The sequence below is a fragment of the Mobula birostris genome, chromosome 4, assembly GCF_030028105.1.
Source record: "Mobula birostris isolate sMobBir1 chromosome 4, sMobBir1.hap1, whole genome shotgun sequence".
Lineage (NCBI taxonomy): Eukaryota > Metazoa > Chordata > Chondrichthyes > Myliobatiformes > Myliobatidae > Mobula > Mobula birostris.
The window spans coordinates 87,840,327-87,866,641 of NC_092373.1; the positions used below are offsets into that span (position 1 = coordinate 87,840,327).

General features: G+C 42.6%; 1 protein-coding gene across 2 annotated transcripts in view; it reads left to right on the forward strand.

Annotated features, from left to right (window-relative positions):
• The window catches only part of sned1 (sushi, nidogen and EGF-like domains 1), a 156,785-nt gene that overhangs the window by 103,736 nt on the left and 26,734 nt on the right, over positions 1-26,315 (forward strand). For both annotated transcript variants that reach the window (XM_072255726.1, XM_072255727.1), the window contains exons 12-20: positions 3,577-3,693; positions 8,096-8,215; positions 9,362-9,478; positions 13,798-13,971; positions 15,776-15,889; positions 16,658-16,771; positions 19,365-19,658; positions 21,195-21,378; positions 22,518-22,630. In XM_072255726.1, the coding sequence (XP_072111827.1) occupies positions 3,577-3,693; positions 8,096-8,215; positions 9,362-9,478; positions 13,798-13,971; positions 15,776-15,889; positions 16,658-16,771; positions 19,365-19,658; positions 21,195-21,378; positions 22,518-22,630 (1,347 nt within the window). The remainder of the gene's footprint in view (positions 1-3,576; positions 3,694-8,095; positions 8,216-9,361; positions 9,479-13,797; positions 13,972-15,775; positions 15,890-16,657; positions 16,772-19,364; positions 19,659-21,194; positions 21,379-22,517; positions 22,631-26,315) is intronic.

Sequence of the window (26,315 nt, forward strand, 5' to 3'; positions counted from 1 at the left end):
AAGGCAAATCATCATGAAGCTCACAGACACGAAGCCCTGTGCAGCCAGGGCAGGGCACAGCCTCAGCTTCAGCACCTTGGAAAGCGGAGTAAACGTCACGAAGCAGTGAGCAGAACCGACCTGACCCTTGCCTCCGGTCCTGAAACCCTGCCTTTTCTGGCCTGGTGTTTAAATTGTCCAAACTCTGGGTCATCTCCCACATTAGGACTCGGTCTCCGCCACATCAATATGCTCTGGACCTGGACCCCGCCACCACATTCCAGCCCATACCCAATCTTTTCAAATTGGCCCAGTGCTTAGATCAATCCAATCTCGTTCTCGACTTCGGTGGACAGGCTCCGAAACTCCTCCACTCTGCTCACTATAACTCAGTCTCAAACATACTTCAAATTCACTCCAACCACTTCTCCCCGAACATGCGTCGACTACGCTCCAACTTTGCACTGCACCCACACGCCTCGACCCTCAAGTCAGCCTCACTTTCGCTCACTTATTCACTGTTTGTGGTGATAGTTTACCAAAATTTTCCACAGATAAAGTGTTGTTAATAAAATACTTAGTTCTGTTTCTTGCTTTATGAGCCACCAGTAAGCTGTTACCCAGCTTCAGTAGTGCAATCTTAAACCGGATTCTGAACACACTCCAGAAATACACCAGCTTTCTGACATTTGTCAGTTTTGCAACTTTAATCCATGTGCTCACGACACCCTCTATCAAAACTACTCTGCTTTGCTACAGTTATACCAACTAATGCCTTATAAATGCTGTCAGGGATCCAATCATCTGCTACAGCCTTGAATCCCTTTCTGTTTCCTAATTCTGCCTTTAAATTGTGGATGTCTGTGAAGAGTAAGAATTTCAGGTTGTATACTGTATACATTCTCTGATATTAAATTGAACCGTTGAAATTCTATACTGTTTGCCTCTTTTGAAATTCTATACTGTTTGCCTCTTTTGAAATTCTATACTGTTTGTCTCTTTTGAAATCCTCTCACTTCATTGATGTAATTTCTTGGATCACTCAGAATTCCCACTTGTAGAGATTGATTAAAACACACAAAGTCTTCATTCATAAGGCAAAGACTACCCACAAAGGTCTTACTAAGACACTGGCATCAATACTAAGACTGCAGTGACAATGCTCCAACTTTTAATGAATATAGCAGCTTCTGCGTAAGCATCAGCTAATATATTTCAGACTGTTGTTGTTCCCAATGCTGGCTGCTCACCAGCTATTGATACATCACTACTTGCCAGCACAAGGTATCAAGTGAAATCCATATAAAGGCACACAGGATTCAGTGAAATCTCTGGGGAAACACACAATATTTATTATAGCTCTCAGTAACACGGCCAAATGTGCAAGTGCATGCATCTGCGGAAAACAAGGTTTTAGCGTAGTGAGCTCTGACTGGCTTGCATCCAGCAGTTGATCTGAAGTCATGACCTCAAACTTGAGCTGGTACAGACGACTCATTCAGATTTCTTTTTATAATTTCTGCTTTTGACTTTGACAGCCAGAGGAAGGTTGGGGATGTGGGGGTGGGGGGTTGATTTTGTAGCCGTGTAGATAAGCAGAGAGGACATCTGATCTGGCTGAAATTGAAGCAGGGTTTGTATTTGTCAATCTCAAGGGGAGCAAGAGGAAACTTTCCCGGGCCTATCCTGATCTGCTGCCATCAGTCTGGTCAGAGTTCAGCAGAATGCCCTGATAAAGTTGCCAAAGATACAGAAGCAATTTGGAACGACCACTAAGAAAAATTCAACATATCCGACCTAAAAGTCTAATTGTTTTTCCTCGCGTGTCTCATGCCACATCAGGTGGCAAGCTTGCCGTTTCTTGAGCATTTTGTCTTTTTTTTAAATGAGGCCGAATTGCTAGTTCGATGCTCAACCCAGCACGAATGGAAAGTGTGCAAGAAGCAGGCCGGATTCGAACCTAGGATCACTTGCCTCAAAATTCGGTGCAGGTGCCATGACACTACTGGCTGGCAAAAGTCTAAATAAGCCACTTTAACTCGATCCTAACCTTGAAAAAATACTGAAAGTATGGTTGTTCTCACAATGAAGCAACAAGGCCACCTATGAAGGATTTTTTTTATTTCAACATTATTCACGACAGAGGGAGTTAATCATTTTCACTGTAAACAATTGTGCATTACTGAGGATAACTTTATTATTGTTAGAGAAGACTAACATAATAAAGCAAACAGGATAGGAGTAAATCTAAGTGATCTTAATATATTGTGTCATTGTGGGGACTAATTCAGTAGTCTCAAGCAAGTTCAGGGAATGTATTTCACAGTAACTAGCATCTCTTTCACTGTAGGGAGTGTAGCAGCTCTCTTTTGCTTTGCTCAGCTGCACAATTGGTGCATGCTTATGGGGTACAGGTCTCAACAGACTCAGTGTGATAATGCTTACTGAAGATGTCCACTCCTTAAAAATAGCTCCTGTGCTTCTCTCCAGCACATAAAGCAGCATCCAATACTTGAGGGTGGCATCAACCACTTAAACCTATCCTCCATCTCTTAAAGGGAAATAAAAACGGAAAATGCTGTGGATACTCAGAGGGTCAGGCAGCATCTGTGGAGAGAGAAACACCAGCATGAAAGATTACTTTCCCTGCATAGACGCTGGCTAACCTGCTGACTTTTTTCCCCCAACATATGCATTTCAAAATCAGAATCTGATCTATTAAATCACTTGAGGTGTGTGGCTTTGCAGCAGCAGCACTGTGTAGAGACAAAATTACTATAAATTATAAAATAAATAAATAATGGGGGCCAGGGGAGAAGTAGTTCATGGTTTCATGGACCATTCAGAGATCTGGCTGTTTGGGGAAGGCCCCCTTTCTGAATTGCTGATGACGGAGTTACATCATTGACACAGGGTTCACCTATATGAACTGAACTGAGGATATTACTTGATTATTAAGTCCCTTTGCAACAGCACTGCTTATTCTTTCACTTCTGATCTCCCCAGGTATCTCCAGCAAGTGATAGGTACACACAATGTCATGAAATTTTACCAATTAGCTGACTATTATCACCTGTACTGAGGTACAGTGAAAAACATTGTTTTGGATGCCATCCATACAGATCATTTCATTGCAGCGGTGCCTTAAGGTTGTACTCAGGAAAACGATAACAGAATGTAGAATAAAGTATCACAGTTACAGAAAAAGTATAGTGCCGACAGAGAATAAAGTGCAAGGCCATAGCATGATAGATTGTGCGGTCAGGAATCTATTTTGTCCCACTAGGGAACTATTCAATAGACGTACAGCAGTAGGATAGAAGCTACCCATGATCCTGGGAGCATATGCTTTCAGGCTTTTATATATCTTACTCATTGAGAGGGGTGAGTGAGGAGAGAATGTCTGGGGTAGATAGAGTTTTTGATTATGTTAGCAGCATGAAGTGTAGATGGAAACAGTGGGGGGGGGGGGAGATTGGTTTGCGTGATGCACTAGTCTGTGTCCACACCACACTCTACAGTTTCTAGTGGTCACAGGCAGAGCAGTTGCCAGTAAATTCAAAGTGGTACCATTGACCTTGTCGTTCTTCTTTGCAGTTATCCCATCCCCCTGCGAGTCGGACCCCTGTCAAAGAGGAGGGACCTGCAAGGAACTGGATGGCTCTTATACCTGTCAGTGTCCACCAGGCTTCAGTGGGAAGCACTGTGAAAAAGGTCTGCTTTACTTACGTTGTGTTTTCTTCCCAGCTTTACAGAGTAAACTACAGTCCACTTACATTGTTATATTTCTATATATAAACATTCAGTCACTCTCTGCTCCATTCACAGTGTCCAACCTGTAGATGTACTGTCGGATCTATGTTTATTTTCTGATCCTTAGGGTACTTTACAGAGTCAGGAACGAGAGAAGTTTTCAGTTCATTTCAGAATAAAGACAAATATATAAATACTAAGCAAACTAAATAAAGAGCTGAGAGTTGATGTTAAGATATGAAGACAAAGAAGCAAAGAAGGTGCCTCTGAAAAATCTATCACTTTTGTAATAGGGGAAGGAAAATTCCTTAGATAAGAATGAATCAGGAGGAGGAGGAGGAGAAGATGGCAGTGCGATCCAGCGTGCGCGGCCTCTCCAGTGAATGATATCTGTAATGTCAAGTAGGGTGCCGTGCACAATTCTGATTTGATGGAGACAGACATGAGAGTACGGAGGAACATCTGGAGAAACTTCTGAAATGCTCGCTTCGCTGCCACTGCTAATGTGTAGTAAACGGAATCTCTGGAGCAGAAGGCCCCAAATCCTCGGCTTTGCTTGTTTCAGCGGCCAGGGCGAGGTCAAAGGCGCTCGGCAGAGGATGGCGCTTGGGAGGCTGTATCGGAGAGGCTGGTCAGAGGCTCAAAGTTTTAGGATGGACGGATTCGGTGTCGGCTATGGTCGAGTGCTTCCAATGCATTGGCAGTTGTCGGTGCCTGGAGGTTTATGGCAGGGAGTTTCTTCCTTTGCCGCCTGCCATCAGGGATTCGGGAGTCGATCGGGACTTGAGACCTTTTTTACCGTGCCCATGGTCTGTTCTTTATCAAATTATGGTATTGCTTTGCACTGTTGTAACTATATGTTATAATTATGTAGTTCTGTCAGTGTTAGTCTTAGGTTTGTCCTGTTTTTCTGTGATATCACTCTGGAGGAACATTTTATCATTTCTTAATGCAAGTATGCATTTCTAAATGACAATAAAAGAGGACTGAGTGTTCTCATAATCTAAATTAGTTAATAGGCCACGCAATTAAAGCAACTACATCACGTGGGTAATGTGCTAATACTTAGCCAATGAGAAATGAGAAAGGTGATAAACCGATAGTTTAGTTGCTATACCACTTACTGCCACTGAGTGTGAAAAATGCATGAGTTTCTTAAAAAGTACAAATCTCATAAAAGGTATTATTTAAAAAAAGTGGTCTCCAGCAGTGAGTTTTCTCCTACTATCTGTGCATAAAGTGTGAGACTACAGTCTTAACACTCTTGCTAGTCCCAGTTGATAATGACACAAAATAGAATATTTCATCTTTAAACTGATATTGAGGAAGAAAGAATGTGGATAAATTAGCAAATACAGTTGGGCACAGCTCTGAGATTAAGTTGCAGTTAGTTTCTTAGGAAGCGTACATAAGTACTATTCTGAATTTTAACTATGGTTAGTTTATCCTGGTAGTTTCTAACAGATCCATGGGAAGAGATTTTTACTCTGCATCCAATTTCTTCTGCGCCTAAGATGGGCAAGATCTGCTGAGGTCTGCACCCAACTTATGCAGTACTTCCCTAGAAAGGGGACAACAGAAGAATTTTACTAACCTATACTGCATCTGGCCTTGAAGTACTTATTTGAATATTTTAAAGGGAGATTCGCTCAGTAGTTAATTTATGGAAGCCCTTAATTATAATTTTGATTAAGAAGGGCAGTGGAGGGGTTTTATTCTGTATCTTTCTTAGTCTGAATATTAGCATGGTGATTGGGAGAAATTTGAAAGCTTTCTTACATCAACAACAAACCGCTGCAGACACACAAGCTCAACAAAAAACATTATCATCAAATATCTTGCAATAATAAAGGAATTCATCTTTCCTTTACATGTTATGGGGGGATTAGTGCTGACATCATCTGTGTAGTGACATTTCAAAATGAGAAGTAGTCACAAGAACACAAGGAAATAGGAGCAGGAGTAAGCCACTTGGCCCCTCAAGCTTGCCTTACCCCCATGTCTGACTATTCTGACCTCAAGTCTTCTTCTGTGCCCATTACTCAACTTTCAAATATTTACCAATGTTCACATTAAATATATCTAATGACCTGGCCTTCTGGGCAGAGAATTCCAACGTCCACCATCTCTGAGAGTTAACGTTTCTGTTACCTCAAACTTACATGACTGGCCTCTACCTTTGTAAATACTTCTCCTTGTTAGGGACTCTGCCTGTAGTGGAAACATCTCAACATCTATCCAGTCAAACTCCCTTATGATCTCGTATGCTTGAACGAGGTCACCTCTCAATCTTTTAAATTCCAAGGAATACAGACTGTCTATCTATGCCTAATCAAGCAACCCTCATCCCAGGAATTAACCATGTAACCCCGCTTTTTAAAAAAAGGAGGGAGAGAGAAACTGGGGAATTATAGACCAGTAAGCCTGACATCGGTGGTGGGGAAAATGCTAGAGTCAGTTATCAAAGATGTGATAACAGCACATTTGGAAAGCAGTAAAATCATCAGACAAAGTCAGCATGGATTTGTGAAAGGAAAATCATGTCTGAGGAATCTCATAGAATTTTTTGAGGATGTAACTAGTAGAGTGGATAGGAGAGAACCAGTGGATGTGGTATATTTGGATTTTCAAAAGGCTTTTGACAGGGTCCCACACAGGAGATTAGTGTGCAAACTTAAAGCACACGGTATTGGGGGTAAGGTATTGATGTGGATAGAGAATTGGTTAGCAGACAGGAAGCAAAGAGTGGGAATAAACGGGACCTTTGCAGAATGGCAGGCAGTGACTAGTGGGGTACCGCAAGGCTCAGTCCTGGGACCCCAGTTGTTTACAATATATTAATGACTTAGACGAGGGAATTAAATGCAGTATCTCCAAGTTTGCAGATGACACGAAGCTGGGCGGCAGTGTTAGCTGTGAGGAGGATGCTAAGAGGATGCAGGGTGACTTGGATAGATTAGGTGAGCGGGCAAATTCATGGCAGATGCAATTTAATGTGGATAAATGTGAGGTTATCCACTTTGGTGGCAAGAACAGGAAAACAGATTATTATCTGAATGGTGGCCAATTAGGAAAAGGGGAGGTGCAACGAGACTTGGGTGTCATTGTACACCAGTCATTGAATGTTGGCATGCAGGTACAGCAGGTGGTGAAAAAGGCGAATGGTATGCTGGCATTCATAGCAAGAGGAATCGCGTACAGGAGCAGGGAGGTTCTACTGCAGTTGTACAAGGCCTTGGTGAGACCACACCTAGAGTATTGTGTGCAGTTTTGGTCCCCTAATCTGAGGAAAGACATTCTTGCCATAGAGGGGATACAAAGAAGGTTCACCAGATTGATTCCTGGGATGGCAGGACTTTCATATAATGAAAGACTGGATCGACTAGGCTTATACTCTCTGGAATTTAGAAGATTGAGGGGGGATCTGATTGAAACGTAGAAAATTCTAAAGGGATTGGACAGGCTAGATGCAGGAAGATTGTTCCCGATGTTGGGGAAGTCCAGAACGAGGGGTCACAGTTTGAGGATAAAGGAAAAGCCTTTTAGGACTGAGATGAGGAAAAACTTCTTCACACAGACAGTGGTGAATCTGTGGAATTCTCTGCCACAGGAAACAGTTGAGGCCAGTTCATTGGCTATATTTAAGAGGGAGTTAGATAAGGCCCTTGTGGCTAAAGGGATCAGGGGGTATGGAGAGAAGGCAGGTATACGGTTCTGAGTTGGATGATCAGCCATGATTGTAATGAATGTCGGTGCAGGCTCGAAGGGCCGAAAGGCCTACTCCTGCACCTATTTTCTATGTTTCTATATGAATCTCCTTTGGAACTCTACAATGCTTCTATATCATTTTTTTTTTACGTAACAGAACTTACTCGAGGAGAGGCCTCACCAACTGTAACAAGGTCTCCCTATTCTTAGCAATACACACAAGTTGCTGAAAGAACTCAGCAGGTCAGGTAGCATCTCTGGAGAGGAATAAATAGTTGACGTTTCGGACCGAGACCCTTCATCTCTATTGCTCTCTATTCTTAACCTACAACCACATCACAACAAAGATCAACATGATGTTTGCCTTCTTAACTACTTGATGGACCTTTTAGTCATCTGTGCACTAGAAAACCTAGATTGCTCCAAATCTGACTCTCTTGAAATTTCTCTTCTATTTAGATAATAATCCACCTTTAAATTCCTCGTGCCGAAGAGCACACCCTCATACTTCCTTACATTAAACTCCATTTGCCAAGTTTTCACCCAACCTCTCAATCTGTCTACATCCCTTTGTAGATTCACACTGTCTACATGACCGTCAAACTATTTCCTCAGTCATCTTCATATAAAATAATTTTTTTCTCCATTCTCTCAGAAAGACTCCGCTCCTGTGCATCCAATCCATGTCGGAATGGTGGAACCTGCAGAGAGGCTCCTGGAGGAACTTATCAATGTACCTGTTTGTATCGATTCACTGGCAAGAACTGTGAAACTGGTATGTCTAGGAGACAAGTTCAAGTTTATTTCCATGTTTATATGTCAGTGGGTGCCGTCCCGAATCCGGGGTTGGTGGCTGTGCACCTCCATCTTCTGCGATCTTGCAACAGCACCAAGTACAGCCTCTCCTCCAGTTTGTTCTCGCTGGCCGCCTTGGCACCGCCCACCAAATTCAAGCCCGAGGCCGCTGCCGCTTCTTCGAGCTCGGCCCTTCCTTAGGCGGAGACCTTGGGCAGGTCCAGGCACACGGTGCAGCGCCCAAGTTCATCATGTCTCTTCTAACTAGGTACATAGAATACGATTTGTAGATACGTGCCAAGGCTTTAATCTCTTCCACAGAAGATGGCCGTTGGATCACAAGGAGCTCATCCGCCCTTTGTCATGTCTCGTTTTTTTAAGTCCTGTTGGGTGTCCTCACACCCTCCTCACCAGGCTAAGTCCGGTGGGGGAGCCGGCCCAAGTAGCCGACCACTCGACGCCGGCCCCCGGCCGAATGCCCGCCCCCTGCCGAATCCCATGTGTATGTGTACCCAGGGTATTAATGTCATGAAAGTTTCCTTTTTGCAGTTCCACAGTATATTTCAAACATAAATTATGTAAATTTCTAAACTGTCTATAACTTGCAGAACAAAATAAACTAAAACTATTAATAAAAGTAAAGATAATGAAAGTAAGGCTTCAACAGTAGCTGGGTGAACAATTGCATATAAAAATGAGCAACAAAGTTTAAAAGGATTTCCAGAAAAATAATTGGTTTCAATTTAAGTTGAGTCTCATTGGGAAATGAGTAGGCAAATAATGTTACTAAGAAAATTGCACACTGGTAACACTTTCAAGGGGCTTCTTATTGCCTAGAAAATTATAGCATCACCACATTAATACAACTGCTTCTCAATGAATTTAGCACAACAGTAATGAAGGGGTGCAGGGAATAGATCTAGTTTAATTGGGAGGCATATTTGGCACAGATGTCCTGTGCTGTATGGTTCCATGTTTGTTCATAGACAGTAAAACTATGAAGAAATGAAAAGGTGAACATCCATGCATGTCACCAATGCCATGATAATTCCCGCCTGACTCTCACCTTGCCTCCATCTCATCTGTCCATTTGTACCAGAGCTTTACCCTCTTCCTCTCTCCATAGGAAAGCCAGACCCTTGTTCTTCCAGCCCTTGCCAAAACGGTGGCACCTGTTTCCATTACATTGGAAAATACAAGTGTGAGTGCCCCAGGGGATTCACTGGACGGCACTGTGATACAGGTATTATAGCAACTGTCTGTTCCTTCAATGTACTGAATACACTCCCCATTTTACTGAGAGACGGTTAACTTCTATTGATGGGATATTACTGGCAGAAATCTCTATCTATTGAATATTGTTGTACAAAATGCCAAAGGACAATCAGTCTTATTACCTGTATATAGTTCTAAAGAAATAAAATTGTTCCCACTTCCTCTAGTTGCAATCTCAGTAGGGTAGATCACTATTGTGTAAGATCTCAATTGCTGAAAGCCCATTCCATTTACTCTCTATCTACAGAATCCCGAAGGACTTTGTTTTTGCTCAACTATTTATAATTCTACAGAATCACAACTTTCTCACTCTCCTATTCTATTGAGGGTTCCAGTGGAAAGGACATTTTCCTGAGTGATACAGGGATGCAGCACTTAGAGCTACTGTCTCACAGCTCCAGTGACCTGGGTTTAATCTCGACCTCTGGTGCTGTTTGTGTTTGTTTCACATATTCTCCCTGTGACTCCATTAGGTGCATTGGCTTCCTCCTATGTGCCAAAGGCATGTGTGTACCTACACCTCAGGGACTGCAGCGGTTCAGGAAGGCAGCTCATCAACACCTTCTCAAGGGCAACTAGGGATGGGCAATAAATGCTGGCATAGCTGACAATGCCCACATCCCATAAATGAATAAATTTTAAAAAATAATAAATAAATGCTGAAAATAGGTCTCCATTAACACACTGGTGTGGCTTGCCGGGGAGCTGTGGCAGCAGGGCTTCAAGGAGTTGGGGAAGTGCTTAGTGGCAAAAAGGAGGTGGGGCAGAAGGTATACTGCCAGAAGGGATCGTGGGACCCAGGCTGTGTCAGCCACTGTTACCTCCTTGAAGTCCTACCTTTGATGCTGTGAAGCTAAGAGCTGCTGAATGGTGACAGAACATACACAGAGACAGAACCATCACTTCTGCTGAGTCTTCTGCTGCCAGACATGTGGATAGGTGTCCCTGACCAGTGACATTGTAACCACTGGATCTGAAAGTGTTGAAACCTCCTAAGTGAGATTCACAGAACAGCAAGACACAATGTTTCCTTATTACTTTAATATGTTTACAAATGCCGATACATTATCCTATTTCTCCACTTAACTATAAATACACTCCTGAGTAGTCCTCTCTTAGACTTTGAGAATTGCTTGCACTGGCGATAATTCAGAGGACTCAATTCCCACGTGTACAGGTGATCTACACTCTAAACGCTTCCCTTTCAAATTGTTGAAGTTTGTTCTGAGCCGTCTTCAGTTGCTGTATAACACAGTGATCGACCCAACAATTCGACTGACACAGCCTCTATTTGATTTACCACCTTTATGTCATTTGCTGTTAGTCTGCAAACTAGTTCACTGCCATTGAAGAAATACCATTCTACTTAATGTTCAACCATCATGACAAATGAAATACTTGGATGGAGAAAAGGCCGAGTTTATTAGTGGAAGAGAGTATAATCGACGTTTCAGGCCGAGACCTTTCATCAGGACCTGGAATCAGGAGTCCTGATGAAGGTTTCGGCCCAAAACGTCAACTATACTCCTTTCCATAGATGCTACCTGGCCTGCTGAGTTCCTCCAGCATTTTGTGTGTGCTGCTTGGATTTCTAGCATCTGCAGATTTTCTTTTGTTTTTGAGTTTACTAGTGTTAGGGGAAATCTAACAATTGGAGAATCACTTGAGGTTCAGGTCTGTTACACGTATCAAAGTTTTATTGTTCATCACTAATGGAAAAGCTGCTGACAGAACAAAATAAAGCATCTGTTCTTATACTTCTTTCCAGTGCATCCCTATCTGGCTACTGACCAGTAATAACAATAATTTATTACATATATTACAAGCATACTCATCTTGCAGTCTAACACGGTATGAGAAAATGAGTTTATGCATAGATGATAAGACAGCTCTGGGTTATTTTATAATGTTTACCAGACACGCTACTCTCTGAGGCTCAGTGACCTTGTGTAACCAACTCAGGCTGACTCACTACCTATAATTAGTAACCTAAGTAGTCAGCTCTGCTCCATAGAAATGGAATGTGGTCAAGCCCCATAATACAGCCATTTTCTCTCTTTTGTGACATAGCATGTGACTGCTGTCTGTCCATTTGTACATCTCCTTTTGTGACGCCACTTTCACCTTTCCACTTTAATATCCTGAAATTCTGGTGAATAGGTTTTGCATCCATGATGACTGCAATGTTTGCGAGTGTGCTAATCCCTCTTCTACCACTTCAAATGCTTTGGGGATAAAACCAGAGCTGACAAGACTCTATTTGTTATTGATGTGTTGACCTGGAAATTTTGTTTGATTACCAGACCAGAGGTGGTTCAATTCCAGGAAACAAAATTCCCTTGCAAGTTGCTGAAGATTGTTCTGAACCCTCCTCTTTCATAATGCAATGATTACTTCCATGGCAATTTGATTGGCACACCCTTCCCTATGATTGTACTGCCTTTGTTTTGTTTGTTGTAAGGCTATGAACCAGTCCTGGTCATTGTCTGCTCCAGTTTAGTTTCATTTGCTTGTGCCCCAAATCTTCACATTTCCTCCTGCCCACAACCTGTATTAAACATTCATTATACCCCATGGCTCATGAAGATTTTAAGTGTGGCTACTACCAAGTTGTCTTTACAGAATTGTCTACTGCCTTTTTAATGATAGTCCTTGCTGCAGGTTTGGCTAAGAGCTGTTGACCCAAACTGAGAAAATGGCATCAAGGATGGTCTGTAACTGGGGCTTGAATGAACAGAATTGTTGAGTCATAGAGAAATAGATACAATGGAAGTAGGCCCTTTGCCCAGAGTCCATGCTGACTATCACATACACATTTACATTCTGAGTATATGATTAGGGTCTTCTGCTGCTGTAGCCCATCCACTTCAAGGTTCGACAAACTGTGCATTCAGAGATGCTGTTCGGCACACCAGTGTTGTAATGCGTGGTTGTCTGAGTTGGTGTTGCCCTCCTGTCAGCTTGAACCAGTCTGACCATTCTACTCTGACCTCTCTCATTAACAAGGTGTTTTTACCCATGGAAATGCTGCTCACTCAATTTTTTTTTTGTTTTTCACACAATTCTTTGCAAACTCTAGAGACTGTTGTGTGTGAAAATCCCAGGAAGCTATCAGTTTCTGAGATGTTCAAACAACCCTGTCTAGCATCAACAATCATTCCACAGTCAAAGCCACTTAGATTGCATTTCCTCCCCATTCTGATGTTTGTTCTGAACAACATCTCAATGTCTTGACCATATTTGCATGCTTTTATGCTCTGAGTTGCTGCCACGTGATTGGCTGATTTATATTAACAAGTAAGTGTACAGGTTACCTAGTAAAGTGGCAACTGAGTACACTCTACTCCAACCCTAACCCATACTATTAGCCACAAATTCCCACCAGCTCTCTCAACGCTCCCATTCAAGATTCTGCCACTCATCCACGTGCACAGGGCAATTTACGGTGGACACTCATCCTGTTGACCTGCACATCTTTAGGAGGGTGGTGACACAGACACAGGGAGAATGTGCAAACTCTACCAATTCGGTACCAGAGATCAGGACTCAACCTATATCTCTAAAGCTGTGATGAAACAGCTCTATTGATGGTGCCACAGTGCATGCCCTAAATAACTTAAAGGATAATAATTTTCCCATCATCACTAGCAAGTGAAATCCATTTTCCTCCAGCTAAATGTAAGGGAGTATAAGCTGTCCTTTTCAGTTCGTGATGTGAACTCTATACCATTCTCAACGTCTCCATTAACTTCCCTGGACACTGTCTCAGTTTGTTACTTTGGCAACTGATTTCACCCTGAAATGGGATTCTGACCCCATATCTTCTCCCTGGTTTCCTTTTCTTTAGGACCTCTTGCCAACATTGACATTCAATTTAATATTTTATTACAAGTTTCATGGATGTCCTCAATACATCCAGACTGGCTCATAGTTTCACCTCCACTGACCTTATTGCACAAACCTGTCCAAATAATACTCCTTCTGTTTCCCTCACCTCTTATGTTTCCTCACTACAGATGGCTGTTTTCCTTGGCTATCTCAACTAGTTCTTATTCTTCTAACACCTCAAAAATTTATTTCCTTACCTTACCCACCAGATACTACATGGCTCCCTCTCCCCCTCCCCACCATTCCCTTCCCTCATATCCCCCCTTGACTATTTTACAGTCCTATCCCTGAATTGAATAATTATTACTATTTATACTAAGCTGATGTTGTGAAAAACTCATTTCAATAATAGAACCCCGTTTTATCAGTGTTCTGCCTCAAAACATGTTGTTTCTGCAGAAGTGGACTGTGGAATCCCCAGTGAAGTGAAGCATGCTGAGCTCCTCATCTCTTCGACCAAATATGGCTCAGTCGCTCAGTACATTTGTGAAGCAGGATTCACAGTGCAGCCCAGTACAGGGGAGAGTACCTGCCAACTGGATGGAAGGTGGAGTGAAGCACCGATCTGTGAGGGTAGGTGTTCTAACCATGGGGGGGACTCCGACAGAAAATTTATTCAGGTTTCAGAGGATTAAATAGCGTAAATTACAAGTTGCCGTTAAATATAGAGTAATGGATAATAGGGCAAAAAATTCAATCCGTCTGGCAGAATGAAATGGACACTTGAGATCAAAATCTTTCACCTGGATTGAAAAAGTACAGAGGAAATGGCCAATTCTCTTCTTTTGCTCTTTCAGTTCAGATGAAGGATCTCAACCACAAATGTTGACTTAAACACGAGGTCCTAACGAAGGGTCTCGGCCTGAAAGGTCAACTGTACCTCTTCCTAGAGATGCTGCCTGGCCTGCTGCGTTCACCAGCAACTTTGATGTGTGTTGCACAAATGTTGACTGTCGATTTCCATCTACAGATGCTCCCTTGACCCACTAAGATCTTCCAGAAGTTTGTTTTTTGCTCCAGGTTCCAACATCTGCAGTTTCTTGTGTCTCAATGGATACTAGAGAGTTGGTTGGCAAAGGGAATTTAACTGAGGAGTTTTGTGTGTGTGTGCAGAATAATGGTACTTGGGGTTCACTCTTCTCGAGGTTTTCCCCTTCCCACTCCTGACTCCATGGAGGTTTCAGTTCAAGTTGTTGCTTCCTCTGTGTAATCTGTTCTTAAACTCACAGGACCATACTTGTCAACAGCTTTCTTTCCTGAAGTGAAATGTGTAGAATTCAACCAGCATGTTAACATTATATACCTCAAATCTTCTACTTCTCAGAATGTTTCTGGTTTTGTGGCTTCTGGTGTGGCAGAGGGCGAAGGTAGTGCCTGCCAAGGGAGAAGGATTAGTTGTATGTGAGGTGGTGTGTTCCTTCCACCTCTTAATGTTTGGCGTGAACAAGATGACCTAGTATTCTGTTGGGTTATTTTTGACTGTGTGGTGTTCTTGGTGTTATTGGTCTTAATGTTTGGCATGGACAAGTTGACCTATTATTCTGTTGGGTTATCTTTGACTGTGTGATGTTCTTGATGTTATTGGTCTTAATGTTTGACATGGACAAAATGGCCTATTAGTCTGTTGGGTTATCTTTGATTGTGTGGTGTTTTGATGTTATCGGTTTAAGGGAGTCTGCATGAAGTTACTGGATTTTGATGAGGGATGGAATGGTAAGGGGGGAGCAGAGATTGGTTTACACTTTACTCAGTTATCTGGGGTACACATGCATTTGTTGGATTTTATTAAACCACAGAATATGGAAGATCCATGTGCCCTGAAAAATTCCAGTGTCCCCATGAAGTTTATTGTGTGGCAAGGGCTTCTCAATTTTCTTTTGCAGTTTGTTCACGTGTTGAGTGTATTGTTGCTCTTAAGATTAAAATGTACATTGGATGTCCTTGAGTCTTTGGTTTAAGTGGATGTTATTGTGTTACGTAAGGTGTCCTTGGACCATGTAGTATATTGGCTGTGTATAATTTTTTATTGTGTTGTTGCCAGTAAAATTGTTGGGTAATGGGTTGAATGAGAAGGTGTGCCTGTGAGTTTATGGCTCTATATATGCTGTATATATAGTGGTCTTGAGCTTATTGGATTGTGTGAGGTCCATGGCTCATTAGATTGTGTGTGGTGTCCTTAAGTTTACTGGCTTCATTGGGATCTGGTATCCGTTTGTGTAGTGCACTTGGCTAAGTGTGTAGGTATTGGACAGTACAAAAATACTGCAAGCATTCACTATTTAGGCTACTTGGCTGAAGTGCAACCAGTCTTGGAATGAAACGTGTGTATCCAGAGAAGATTATGAGGGTTGCTAATTGTCAAAATCATTTTCTACAGAAATCAATGAATGCTCCTCGCAGCCCTGTTTGAATGGTGGGACCTGCAAGGATGAGATCAACAGTTTTGTGTGCGAGTGTCAGAAAGCATTTGCTGGAACATTTTGTGAGTCGGGTAAGTGGTGGAGCTGCAGGTGAAGGGCTGAAGAACAAGTCACTTCCAGAGTGAACAAATCACATAAAGTTCTCCTTTATAGTGTGTTAGTAACTACTTGATATTTTTATCCCACTTTAAAATGATGAAATAAATGAGATTCAAAGGAAGACCCCTCCATATTACTTCATCACGTATTTTTGGATGACTCAACTCACAAGTTATCTGTGGAAAAGAATTTCCCTCTACTTTCTTGAGATGTTCCCAGGTTTAAAAAGCAGTTATATAGAAATTTCTTTCATCACCTTTCACAGTTTGAAAGGATAAGAAAGAATTAAACACCTGTTGTTTTGGAGTAAATTCTCATCCACATTTCTGAACGTAATGTTCACAAGTATATTTTGGCATACTAAGCTTGTTCCGCTGATTTATGGAAGTCTTGGGATTAATTGTGACAATGATCCATTAGAGATTGGGTGAACCTCTGATGACAAGATTCTGCGGAATCAAAGAGGAGCTCAAAAGAGGAGAAATCAAGCTGAGACATTCAATCCTCATTTTCCAAATTATTGTAACCAATAAATACTGTATCAAACTAGTTTTATTCTAAAATGAAATATATTTATTAATGTTAGAATTAAGAATCGCTGCAGCTTTACATATGACGATGATGTCCTATTTTACCTCCCAGTATGTGCTGAGAGATTGTACTGCACTTTAAACAATCTTCTGGCTTAATGGCTCCAATGACCATGCAGTAATGTTGCTCTTCTTTGTGTTATTCCCTAGCTGTGAATCCCTGCCGCCTCAACCCCTGTGGTACTCGTGGTTTCTGTCGGAGTGTGAATGGGTCGTATGTCTGCACTTGTAAAGTTGGATACTCTGGCAAACACTGTAACACAGGTAAGGAATGTCTTATTTTACCTCCCACTATATGCCATCGACCTGTTCAACCCTGTGCAAGCAGAGTTAAAGAAAAATGACACCATTTGGTAGAACGTGAAGAGCAGCTGAGAGTTAAACTGCTATATAATGTTCCAGGAGCAATTCTGTTCTTGGTTCAATGTCTAAATGGTTTGCAATAAATTGAGGTTCCTGAGATCCATTCTCTGATGTCACACACTAATCACTCTAGAAGGCAGGTAGAATAAAGGAAGTGGATCATGGGTCAGAGATCACTGACGGAGTTAGGCATCAGAGAGGAGGTAAGATGGAGTTGAGTATTCATTACTGGAGGGAGAACAGTTGAGGCAAGGGGGAGGTAGCAAACTAGAATCGCCTCTGGATTTGGCGGGTTGAGATAGTGAGGTAGTGGAGAAGGGAGGAAGGGTTTCAATCAATGTGGTTCTGGCAATGAATGAAAGACAAGCTTTTAACAATGAGTTATATCAGAGATGGCCACCCACTTGGCTTCATCTATTACCTTCTAGCTTGTACTTCTTCCCTACCACCCCCACCCCCACCGCACCTTCTTATTCTGGCATCTTCTCCCTTCCTTTCCAATCCTGATGAAGGGTCTTGGACTAAAACGTCAACTATTTATTCCTTTCCATGGATGCTGCTTGGCCTGCTGAGTTCCTCCGGTATTTTGTATGTACTGCTCTGGATTTCCAGCATCTGCACAATCTCTTATGTTAACAATTAGTTTCTGACCAGGACTTTCTGGGCCCCAGCCTCTTTCAGCAGCTCTTAAGCAGACCTCATGTTGTGTGAAAGTCTGCCTCTGTATGCGTGAGTGGATAGAAGTGGTGTTGCTTGCTGTTGGACCCCACTGTTCATGTCTAGGTGCATCTGAACATGAACCAAGATGCACACTTGCATCTGCAAATTCACTACAGGCACAATGAATTTAGGAACATTTCCGACATATTTTTCTCTGTTGGATAGCAAACATGAGTATTGTGACTGCAACAGGGTGTGACAAAGCTGAGTGAATGAGAAAAATCTTGACAAAAGGTGTTTAATATGGGAAATTGTGAGGTCATGCACCTGTAAGAGGAATCAGAGGGCAGATTATTATCAAAATAAAGAGATACTGAAACTGTGCAAAGTATGGAGAAATCTAGGTGTTCCAGTATATGAATCACAAAGGTATCACAAGCAGGTGCACTGAGTGGTTAAGAGGGCAAATAGCATATTGTCCTTTCTTGCAAAGGGACTAGAGTTTAGAAACAGGAAAGTTTATAATTTAAAGGGTGTTAGTGAGAATGCACTTGGAATACTGTGTATAGTTTTGGTCCAAAGCCGATTCACCAGGCTAATTCATGAGAAGATGCTTTCACTTGTAGAAGAATCTACAACAGGGTCTCCCAACCTAGAGTCCACAGACCCCTAGCTTAATGGTATTGGTCCAGGGCATAAGAAAGTTTGGGAACCCCAGATGTAGAAGAAGAGGACATGGATTCAAAATAAGAGGCTGGTACATAGATTGAGGTACATAGAAATGTTTTTGTATAGAAAATGGTGAACTTCTGAATTCCTCTACATAAGGGAGTTCAGAAATCCAGATCATTAGAAGTGAAGGTAGTTCAATTCTAGTACTGTCTGTAAGGAGTTTGTACTTTCTCCCCATGACTGTGTGGGCTTCCTCCCACTGTCGTAAACTGTATCGGTTAGTAGGATAGTTGGATATTGTAAACTCTCTTGTGTTAGATTAGTGTTAAAGACAATCGGTGGATTGCTTGGTGGTGTGGCTCATCGGGACAGAAGGGCCTGTCCCATGCTCTATCTCTAAATAAAATAAATTGGCCACTTTAAATGGCCATTTAGTGTAGATAATGGCAAAAAGAATCAAGGGGGGTATTGCTGCTGATGGGCATGTGTGAGGGACGAAAAGCAGCAAAGGTCCAGGGAAATCAGGAGAGAGGGAGTGGGACTGATGGAATTGTTTTCCTGGGAGCTGGAATGGACCTGCTGGCTTCTTTGGATGCTGTGATCAGGTAAGAAAATACTGTGAACTTTACTTCTGCATGGAATACGGTCCACAATAAAGAACATTGCACCTCAGCTATGGAATGAATGAGGAGCTACGGAAAGGTTTAAGTGTGTCGATACAGTCTAAAATGGGATAGATTGTAATTTTGTAAGGAGGTATAGTTGCCAAGACTTGTTTATGAACATTCTTCGGGCAATCGGATTGCTCAGCCAGCATCAGTTTATGCAATCTGACGTTTCTTGCATTACAGCAGAGTCTCTGATTGGCCATGGAAGGAGAAATGGAGTGTGTATGGCCAGTATAAAGAATGATGGAGTAGTTGCAAAAGTCAGTGAGGCGTATGGTTAGCCTTTGATGGCATAACCTCTGCCTGTGTGGTGTTAGAGTGGGCTGATCCCATTACATGATGGAATGAGCAGATCTGGTGCACCAGTCTCCTTTGCTGTCATTGGGAGTGGAACTGAAAAATGCCATGGGTCATAGTGATGAGGTTAAGAAGCTAACATTGCAACTCATCAAGTGTTGCCAGTAAGCAGCCCCCTGTTTCTTTTCATTTCCCAGAGCTCGCTCCACCTAGCGAGCTGAAGGTGGAGAAATCAGAAGAAACTGAGATTGAAATCTCATGGCAAGCTCCGGGAGCCGACGGTACACAGGACTTGATTGATGGCTTCGCAGTGACTTACATGTCGTACAACGGGGAAATGCGTAAGACTGACTTTGTAGACAAGAGCAGGTCACGCCATCTGCTGAGATCACTGTCACCGGGAAGACTTTACAACATCTCCATTTTCTCAGTGAAGCGGAACGTCAATCAAAATGACATCAGCAAACCGGCTCTGCTCCACGTGTGGACAAGTATGATCGCTCTGTTCTCTGTTAACACACCTCAACTAAACACTAGTCGGTAACATTGATGTCCAGGATAGAATCTCCAGAGAGCTTAAGTGAAACTTGTTGTTAGCTTTGTCCCTGTCATAACATATAGAGAAAGCTGGGGATGCCTTGCTGCTTGCTAGCTCTTTATGTCTGCTTATTCTCCATATAACGTGCAAAGAAGCGGTCTCAGCACTAAACCCTGTGGAGCACCACAACTCACTGGTGGCCAACGAGAAAAAGACCCCTTTGTTCCCACTCTTTGCCTCCTACCAGTTACTCAATCCTCTATCCATACTAGTATCTTTACTGTAACACCGTGAGCTTTTAACATGTGGAGCAGCCTCATGTGCGGCACCTTGTCAAAGGCCTTCTGAAAATCCAAGTAAACGCCATCCTCTGACTCTCCCTTGTCTATCTTGCCTGTTATTTCTTCAAAGAATTCCAATAGATTTGTCAGACTTAGTTTCCCCTTAAAGAAATCAGCTGACTTTAGACTATTTTATCATGTGCCCTAAGTAACCTGAAACCTCATCCTTAATAATCGACTCCAACATCTTCCTAACTGACTTATAATTTCCTGTCTTTTGCCTCCCTCCCTTCTTAAAGAGTGGAGTGACATTTGCAATTTTGTATTCCTCTAGAACTATTCCTGAATCTGGTAATTCTTGAAAGATCACTACTAATGCCTCCATGATTTCTTCAGACACCTCTTTCGGAGCTCTGGGGAGTAGTCTTTCTAGTCCAGGTTACTTATCTACCTTCAGACCTTTCAGCCCAAGCATCTTCTCCTTATTAATTGTGACTACGCTCATTTCTGTCCCTGACATTCTCCAATTTCTGGATTACTGCTGCTGTCTCCCACAGTTATTTCATGCAAAATGCTTATTGCTTCTGTCTACCATTTCTTTGTCCCCCATTACTACCTCTCCAGCATCAGTTTCCAGCAATCTGATAGCTACTCTTGCCTCACTTTTACTTTTTATATATCTGAAAAACACTTCTGGTATCCTCTTTTATACTGTTGGCTCCCCTACGTTCATAATTCATCTTTTCGCTCCCTATTGCTTTTTTGTTGTCTTCTGTTGGTTTTTAAAAGCTTCCCAATCCTCTATGAACAAACTCCCTCTTCCTCAAGTGGTGCTGTGAGATGTCACTCAACGTTACTCTGATGTACTATTCCTATAATCTCTCAATTCCATTAATGTGTGAAACTAATTGCCCTTACCAACTATAAAGTGGGGAGTCTGAACAGAGACTTTAAACTCTGCCTGTTGTTCCCACTCATTGGTCTGGGCTTCATACCTTGAACCATCCATCTTTCTGTTTCAGATGCTTGCTCACTCTGCTCTGTATCACCAGCTTTCCTCCTCCTATTCATGGTTATTCATTACTGGCTCCATCACTAGCCTTGGCCAAGTGGAGTAGCGAGACCTCCACTGTTGGCATGAGCTGAGGTCTGGCACTACTTGTCGTGTAATGGTTTCAAGTAATGGATGTTTCTGTTGTTCACTGTAGAACCTGGCCCTGTTGGAAACTTGTCTGCAGTAAATGTCTCTGCTTCCAGTATATCCGTCTCCTGGTTTTTGTACAGTCCGAAACAGGCAGCAGAAAGCACAATTCGATTATCCCTTAAGTCTTCCGACATGGTTAGAGATTCAACGGTTACACTGAGTTCTAATCTCACAAAGTACACCTTCAGGTAAGTCTTCTTCCCCAGCACCACTGGCCTTGTGACATCCCTCATTCTGCAGATAAGGGGGATATCCACTGGTGGAAATATTCTCCAAGCTGAGGCATTTGTCTGCAAACAACACCGTCTACTAGCAGTTAAATTCACTGCACCCTCAGGATCAGCTTTATTTGGGTTGCAGAGTTGGGGAGTTGGGACAACAGTTGGATGCTGCACTGATTCAATATCCTGGAGCTATCAAGATAGGAGATGGTTAACAGAACTCTGACAGAATTCTTATTGCTGCCCAGCAACTCTTGCTGGAAATCTTGGTGCAGACGTCAAGCATGAACATATTAATTTTTGCAGTAATGTGGCCATGTCTGTAGTTTAGAAGAATGAGGGCTGATCTTCTCGAAACATAAAAGTTCCAAAGAGGCAAGTCAGGGTAGATATCAGGATATTTTCACTTATCCAAGAACCTCGAAGGGAGGAAAATGATTACAAAGTAAGAGGGCAGTCATTTAAAACCAATATTTTCACTCAGACAGTGAGGAACTACAGAATTCTCTACCCTACCAAGTTATAGAGGCTGAATTTTTAGAACTATATAAGGTGGAAGTAGATAAATTTTTGAAAGATGTGGGAAGAAGAGTTGAGACCAGGAGTAGATGAACCATCATCATAAAGAATAATATGGCCGGCTGGATAGAACTCGATATATAAAGGCATTGATGGATTAGACAGAAACTTTCCCCCTAGGATGAATATGTCAAATGCTAGAAGGTGTAGATTTTAGGTGAGAGGGGAAAAGTTTTAAAGAGGTTTATGGAGCAAGTTCTTTTGCACTGAGAGTAGTAGGTGCCTGGAAGGTATTGAAGGATATAATAGCAACATGCAAGAGTCATTTAAAAGCAGGCAGGGAATAGAGGGATGTAGATCATGTGCAGGCAGATGGGATTAATTTAAATTGGGATCATGGGCTGTAGTGACATCACCTGTTCTGTTATGTCAATGCTCCTATTTCCTTGAGTGTTCTTCTATCTAGAACCAATTATACAAAGTGGCCAACAACCACCAAACATTAGCCTAGGGGAGAGCAGAGCAATGAGCAAACTAAGGCTCTTTAATAAATGCATCATGTGCTTTTCTTCCTTGTCTTCCTACAGTGACCTTTCTCCAGGAAAGCTCTACACTGTGGAAGCTGTACCACAGATGCGTCTCAATGGTCAGGAGCACCCCTGGAGGGGTATAGCAACACAATCTCTGCGTGTGTGGACACGTAAGTTCTTCAAAGTTTTCTGTAAGGGTTCACATTACGTTACAGATGAAGGTGCGTCAGTTATGATAGTTTTGCTTCAGAGCACAATAAATGGCCTGTCACTCTTCAGGTTGCCAGAGCACTGTGTGGGGTCAGGTCTTAGTGTGTTCCTGTGGCTTATAAAATCTTCATGTGAAAATAAGATACAGGAGCAAAAGTACGATGCATGGCTCTTTGAGAATGCTCCATTTAAGAAGATCCTGCCTGACCTCATACACATCCAGTATTTACCCTTTACTCTGAGCATTGATACTATCTGTAATGGCACCCACACCCCATACAAGGACATTTCACATTAGTCATGCAAAAGCTGAATCCATTCACATCACATCTCTCCTATTGGAGCATTGCAGAGAAAGTTTGGTGCTATTTTATTTGTGAAGTAACCACTTTGAGCAGCCATGTTTTACTGGGAGAGAAATCTACATCATGGAAGGGGAACTTTGGCAATGCTGATCTGTGCTTGTTGAAAAAGAGTTACCTAATCCAACAGAAAGGTGCAGAATTATGGCTGTAGGTCACACCTTTTCAAGGGATGATTACTTTTCATGCAGCAATCTCTTCAATTATAAAAGGCATAGATAAGATAGAGGCAGGAAAGTTGTTTCCACTGATAGGTGAGACTAGAACTAGGAGGCAACCCCATAAGATTCAGGGGAGTAGGTTTAGGACGGAATTGAGGAGGAACTGCTTTTCTCAGAGAGTGGTGAATCTGTGGAATTCTCTGCCCAATGAAGCAGTGGAGGCTACCTCAGTAAATATATTTAAGATAAGGTTGGAACAATTTTTGCACAGTAGGGGAATTAAGAATTATGGGGAAAAGGCAGGTAGCTGGAGATGAGTCCATGGCCAGATTAGCCATGATCTCATTAATGGTGGAGCAGGCACAACAGGCCAGATGGCCTACACCTTCTATTTCTTATCTTCTTATGTTATGTATACAACCAAGGTCTTTGTAACACTTAGTCCCACCACCTTCTGGTTGAAGAAGCCTTTCCTCATCTTTCCTCTTACCCTATACCAATTTTAACCCCTCTGCTCAGGGCAATAGGTTCTTTTTGTTTCCTCGATTTGGTCTGAGTCAGCATGGATTTACAAAGGGGAAATTATGCTTGACTAATATTCTGGAATTTTTTGAGGATGTAACTATGAAAATGGACATGGGAAAGCCAGTGGATGTAATGTACCTGGACTTTCAGAAAGCCTTTGATAAGGTCCCACATTGGAGGTTAGTGGGCAAAATTAGAGCACATGGTATTGGGGGCAGGGTACTGAGATAGATAGAAAATTGGCTGGCTGACAGAAAACAAAGAGTAGGGATTAATGGGTCCTTTTCAGAATGGCAGGCAGTGACTAGTGAGGTACCGCAAGGCTCGGTGCTGGGACCGCAGCTATTTACAATATACATTAATGATTTAGATGAAGGGATTAAAAGTAACATTAGCAAATTTGCAGATGACACAAAGCTGGGTGACAGTGTGAAATGTGAGGAGGATGTTATGAGAACACAGGGTGACTTGGACAGGTTGGCTGAGTGGGCAGATGCATGGCAGATGCTGTTTAATGTGGATAAATGTGAGGTTATCCACTTTGGTGGCAAGAACAGAAAGGCAGATTACTATCTGAATGGTGTCAAGTTAGGAAAAGGGGAAGTACAACGAGATCTGGTTGTTTTTGTTCATCAGTCACTGAAAGTAAGCATGCAGGTACAGCAGGCAGTGAAGAAAGCTAATGGCATGTTGGCCTTCATAACAAGGAGAGTTGAGTATAGGAGCAAAGAGGTCCTTCTGCAGTTGTACAAAGCCCTCGTGAGACCCCACCTGGAGTATTGTGTGCAGTTTTGGTCTCCAAATTTGAGGAAGGACATTCTTGCTATGGAGGGAGTGCAGTGTAGGTCCACTGGGTTAATTCCAGGGATGGCGGGAATGTCATATGTTGAAAGATTGGAGCGACTGGGCTTGTATACACTGGAATTTAGAAGGATAAGAGGGGATCTGATTGAAACATATAAGATTATTAAGGGATTGGACACGCTAGAGGCAGGAGACATGTTCCCGATGTTGGGGGAGTGCAGAACCAGAGGCCACAGTTTAAGAATAAGGGGTAGACAGTTTAGAACGGAGTTGAGGAAAAAGTTTTTCACCCAGAGAGTTGTGGATCTGTGGAATGCTCTGCCTCAGAAGGCAGTGGAGGCCAATTCTCTGGATTCTTTCAAGAAAGGGTTAGATAGGACTCTTAAAGATAATGGAGTCAAGGGATATGGGGAGAAGGCAAGAACGGGGTACTGATTGTGGTTGATCAGCCATGATCACAGTGAATGGCTGTGCTGGCTCAAAGGGCCGAATGGCCTACTCCTGCACCTATTGTCTATTGTCCCTTCTGATTTTATGTATCTCAGTTAGCTTAGCCCTCAGCTGCATCTGCTGAAGAGAACAACCCTCACTGATGCAATCTTTCCATGCAGCGATCACTTTTTCAGCCCCAGAAACTTCCTTGTAAATATCTTCACCCTTTCTTCTAATACATGACCAGAATCATATGGAACACTTAAGCTAACTATTGCTCTAACTATTGTTGTACATAGGTTTGGCATAAACTGCTCACTGTTATATTCTATGCCTTGGTTAAGAAGGAAAGCAAATCTCCGCTCCATCCACCGCAAGTGGAACTTCTCAGTGGCCAAACATTTTAATTCCCATTCCCATCTGACATGTTGGTCCACGGCATCTTCTTCTTGTGCCAAGATGAGGCTACCCTCAGGGTGAAGGAGCGACACCTTGTATTCCATCTGGGTGGCCTCCAACTTGATGGCATGAATATTAATTTTTCCCTGGTTCCTCTCCTCCTTCCCTTTCTTCTATTGTTGACTCTGCTCACCTATCATATCCTTTCTTCTCCACCCATTTAAGAACCGAGAGGTAATGTTGCAGCTATATAGGACCCTGGTCAGACCCCAGTTGGAGTAGTGTGCTGAATTCTGGTCGCCTCACTACAGGAAGGATGTGGAAACCATAGAAAGGGTGCAGAGGAGATTTACAAGGATGTTGCCTGGATTGTGGAGCATGCTTTATGAGAATAATTTGAGTGAACTCAGCTTTTTCTCCTTGGAGCGACGGAGGATGAGAGATGACCTGATAGAGGTGTACAAGATAATGAGAGGCATTGATTGTGTGGATAGTCAGAGGCGTTTTCCCAGGGCTGAAATGGCTAGCACAAGAGGGCATAGTTCTGCTTGAAAGTAGGTACAGAGGAGATGTCAGGGGTAAATTTTTTATGCAGAGAGTGGTGAGTGCGTGGAATGGGCTGCGGGTGGCAGTGGTGGAGGCGGAACCGATAGGGTCTTTTAAGAGACTCCTGGATGGATACATGGAGCTTAGGAAAATAGAGGACTATGGGTAAGCCTAGGTAGTTCTAAGGTAAGGAGAAGTTTGGCACGGCTTTGTGGGCCAAAAGGCCTGTATTGTGCTGTAGGTTTTCTATGTTTCTATGTTTTTACCCCTTGACCTTTCCCATCCACCTGACTTCACCTATCACCTTCCAGTAGCCTCCTTCGCTCCCATCCCCACCTTTCTACTCTGGTGTCTTCCCCCTTCCTTCTCAGTCATGAAGAAGGGTCTCGGCCCGAAGCGTTGACTGTTTATTCATT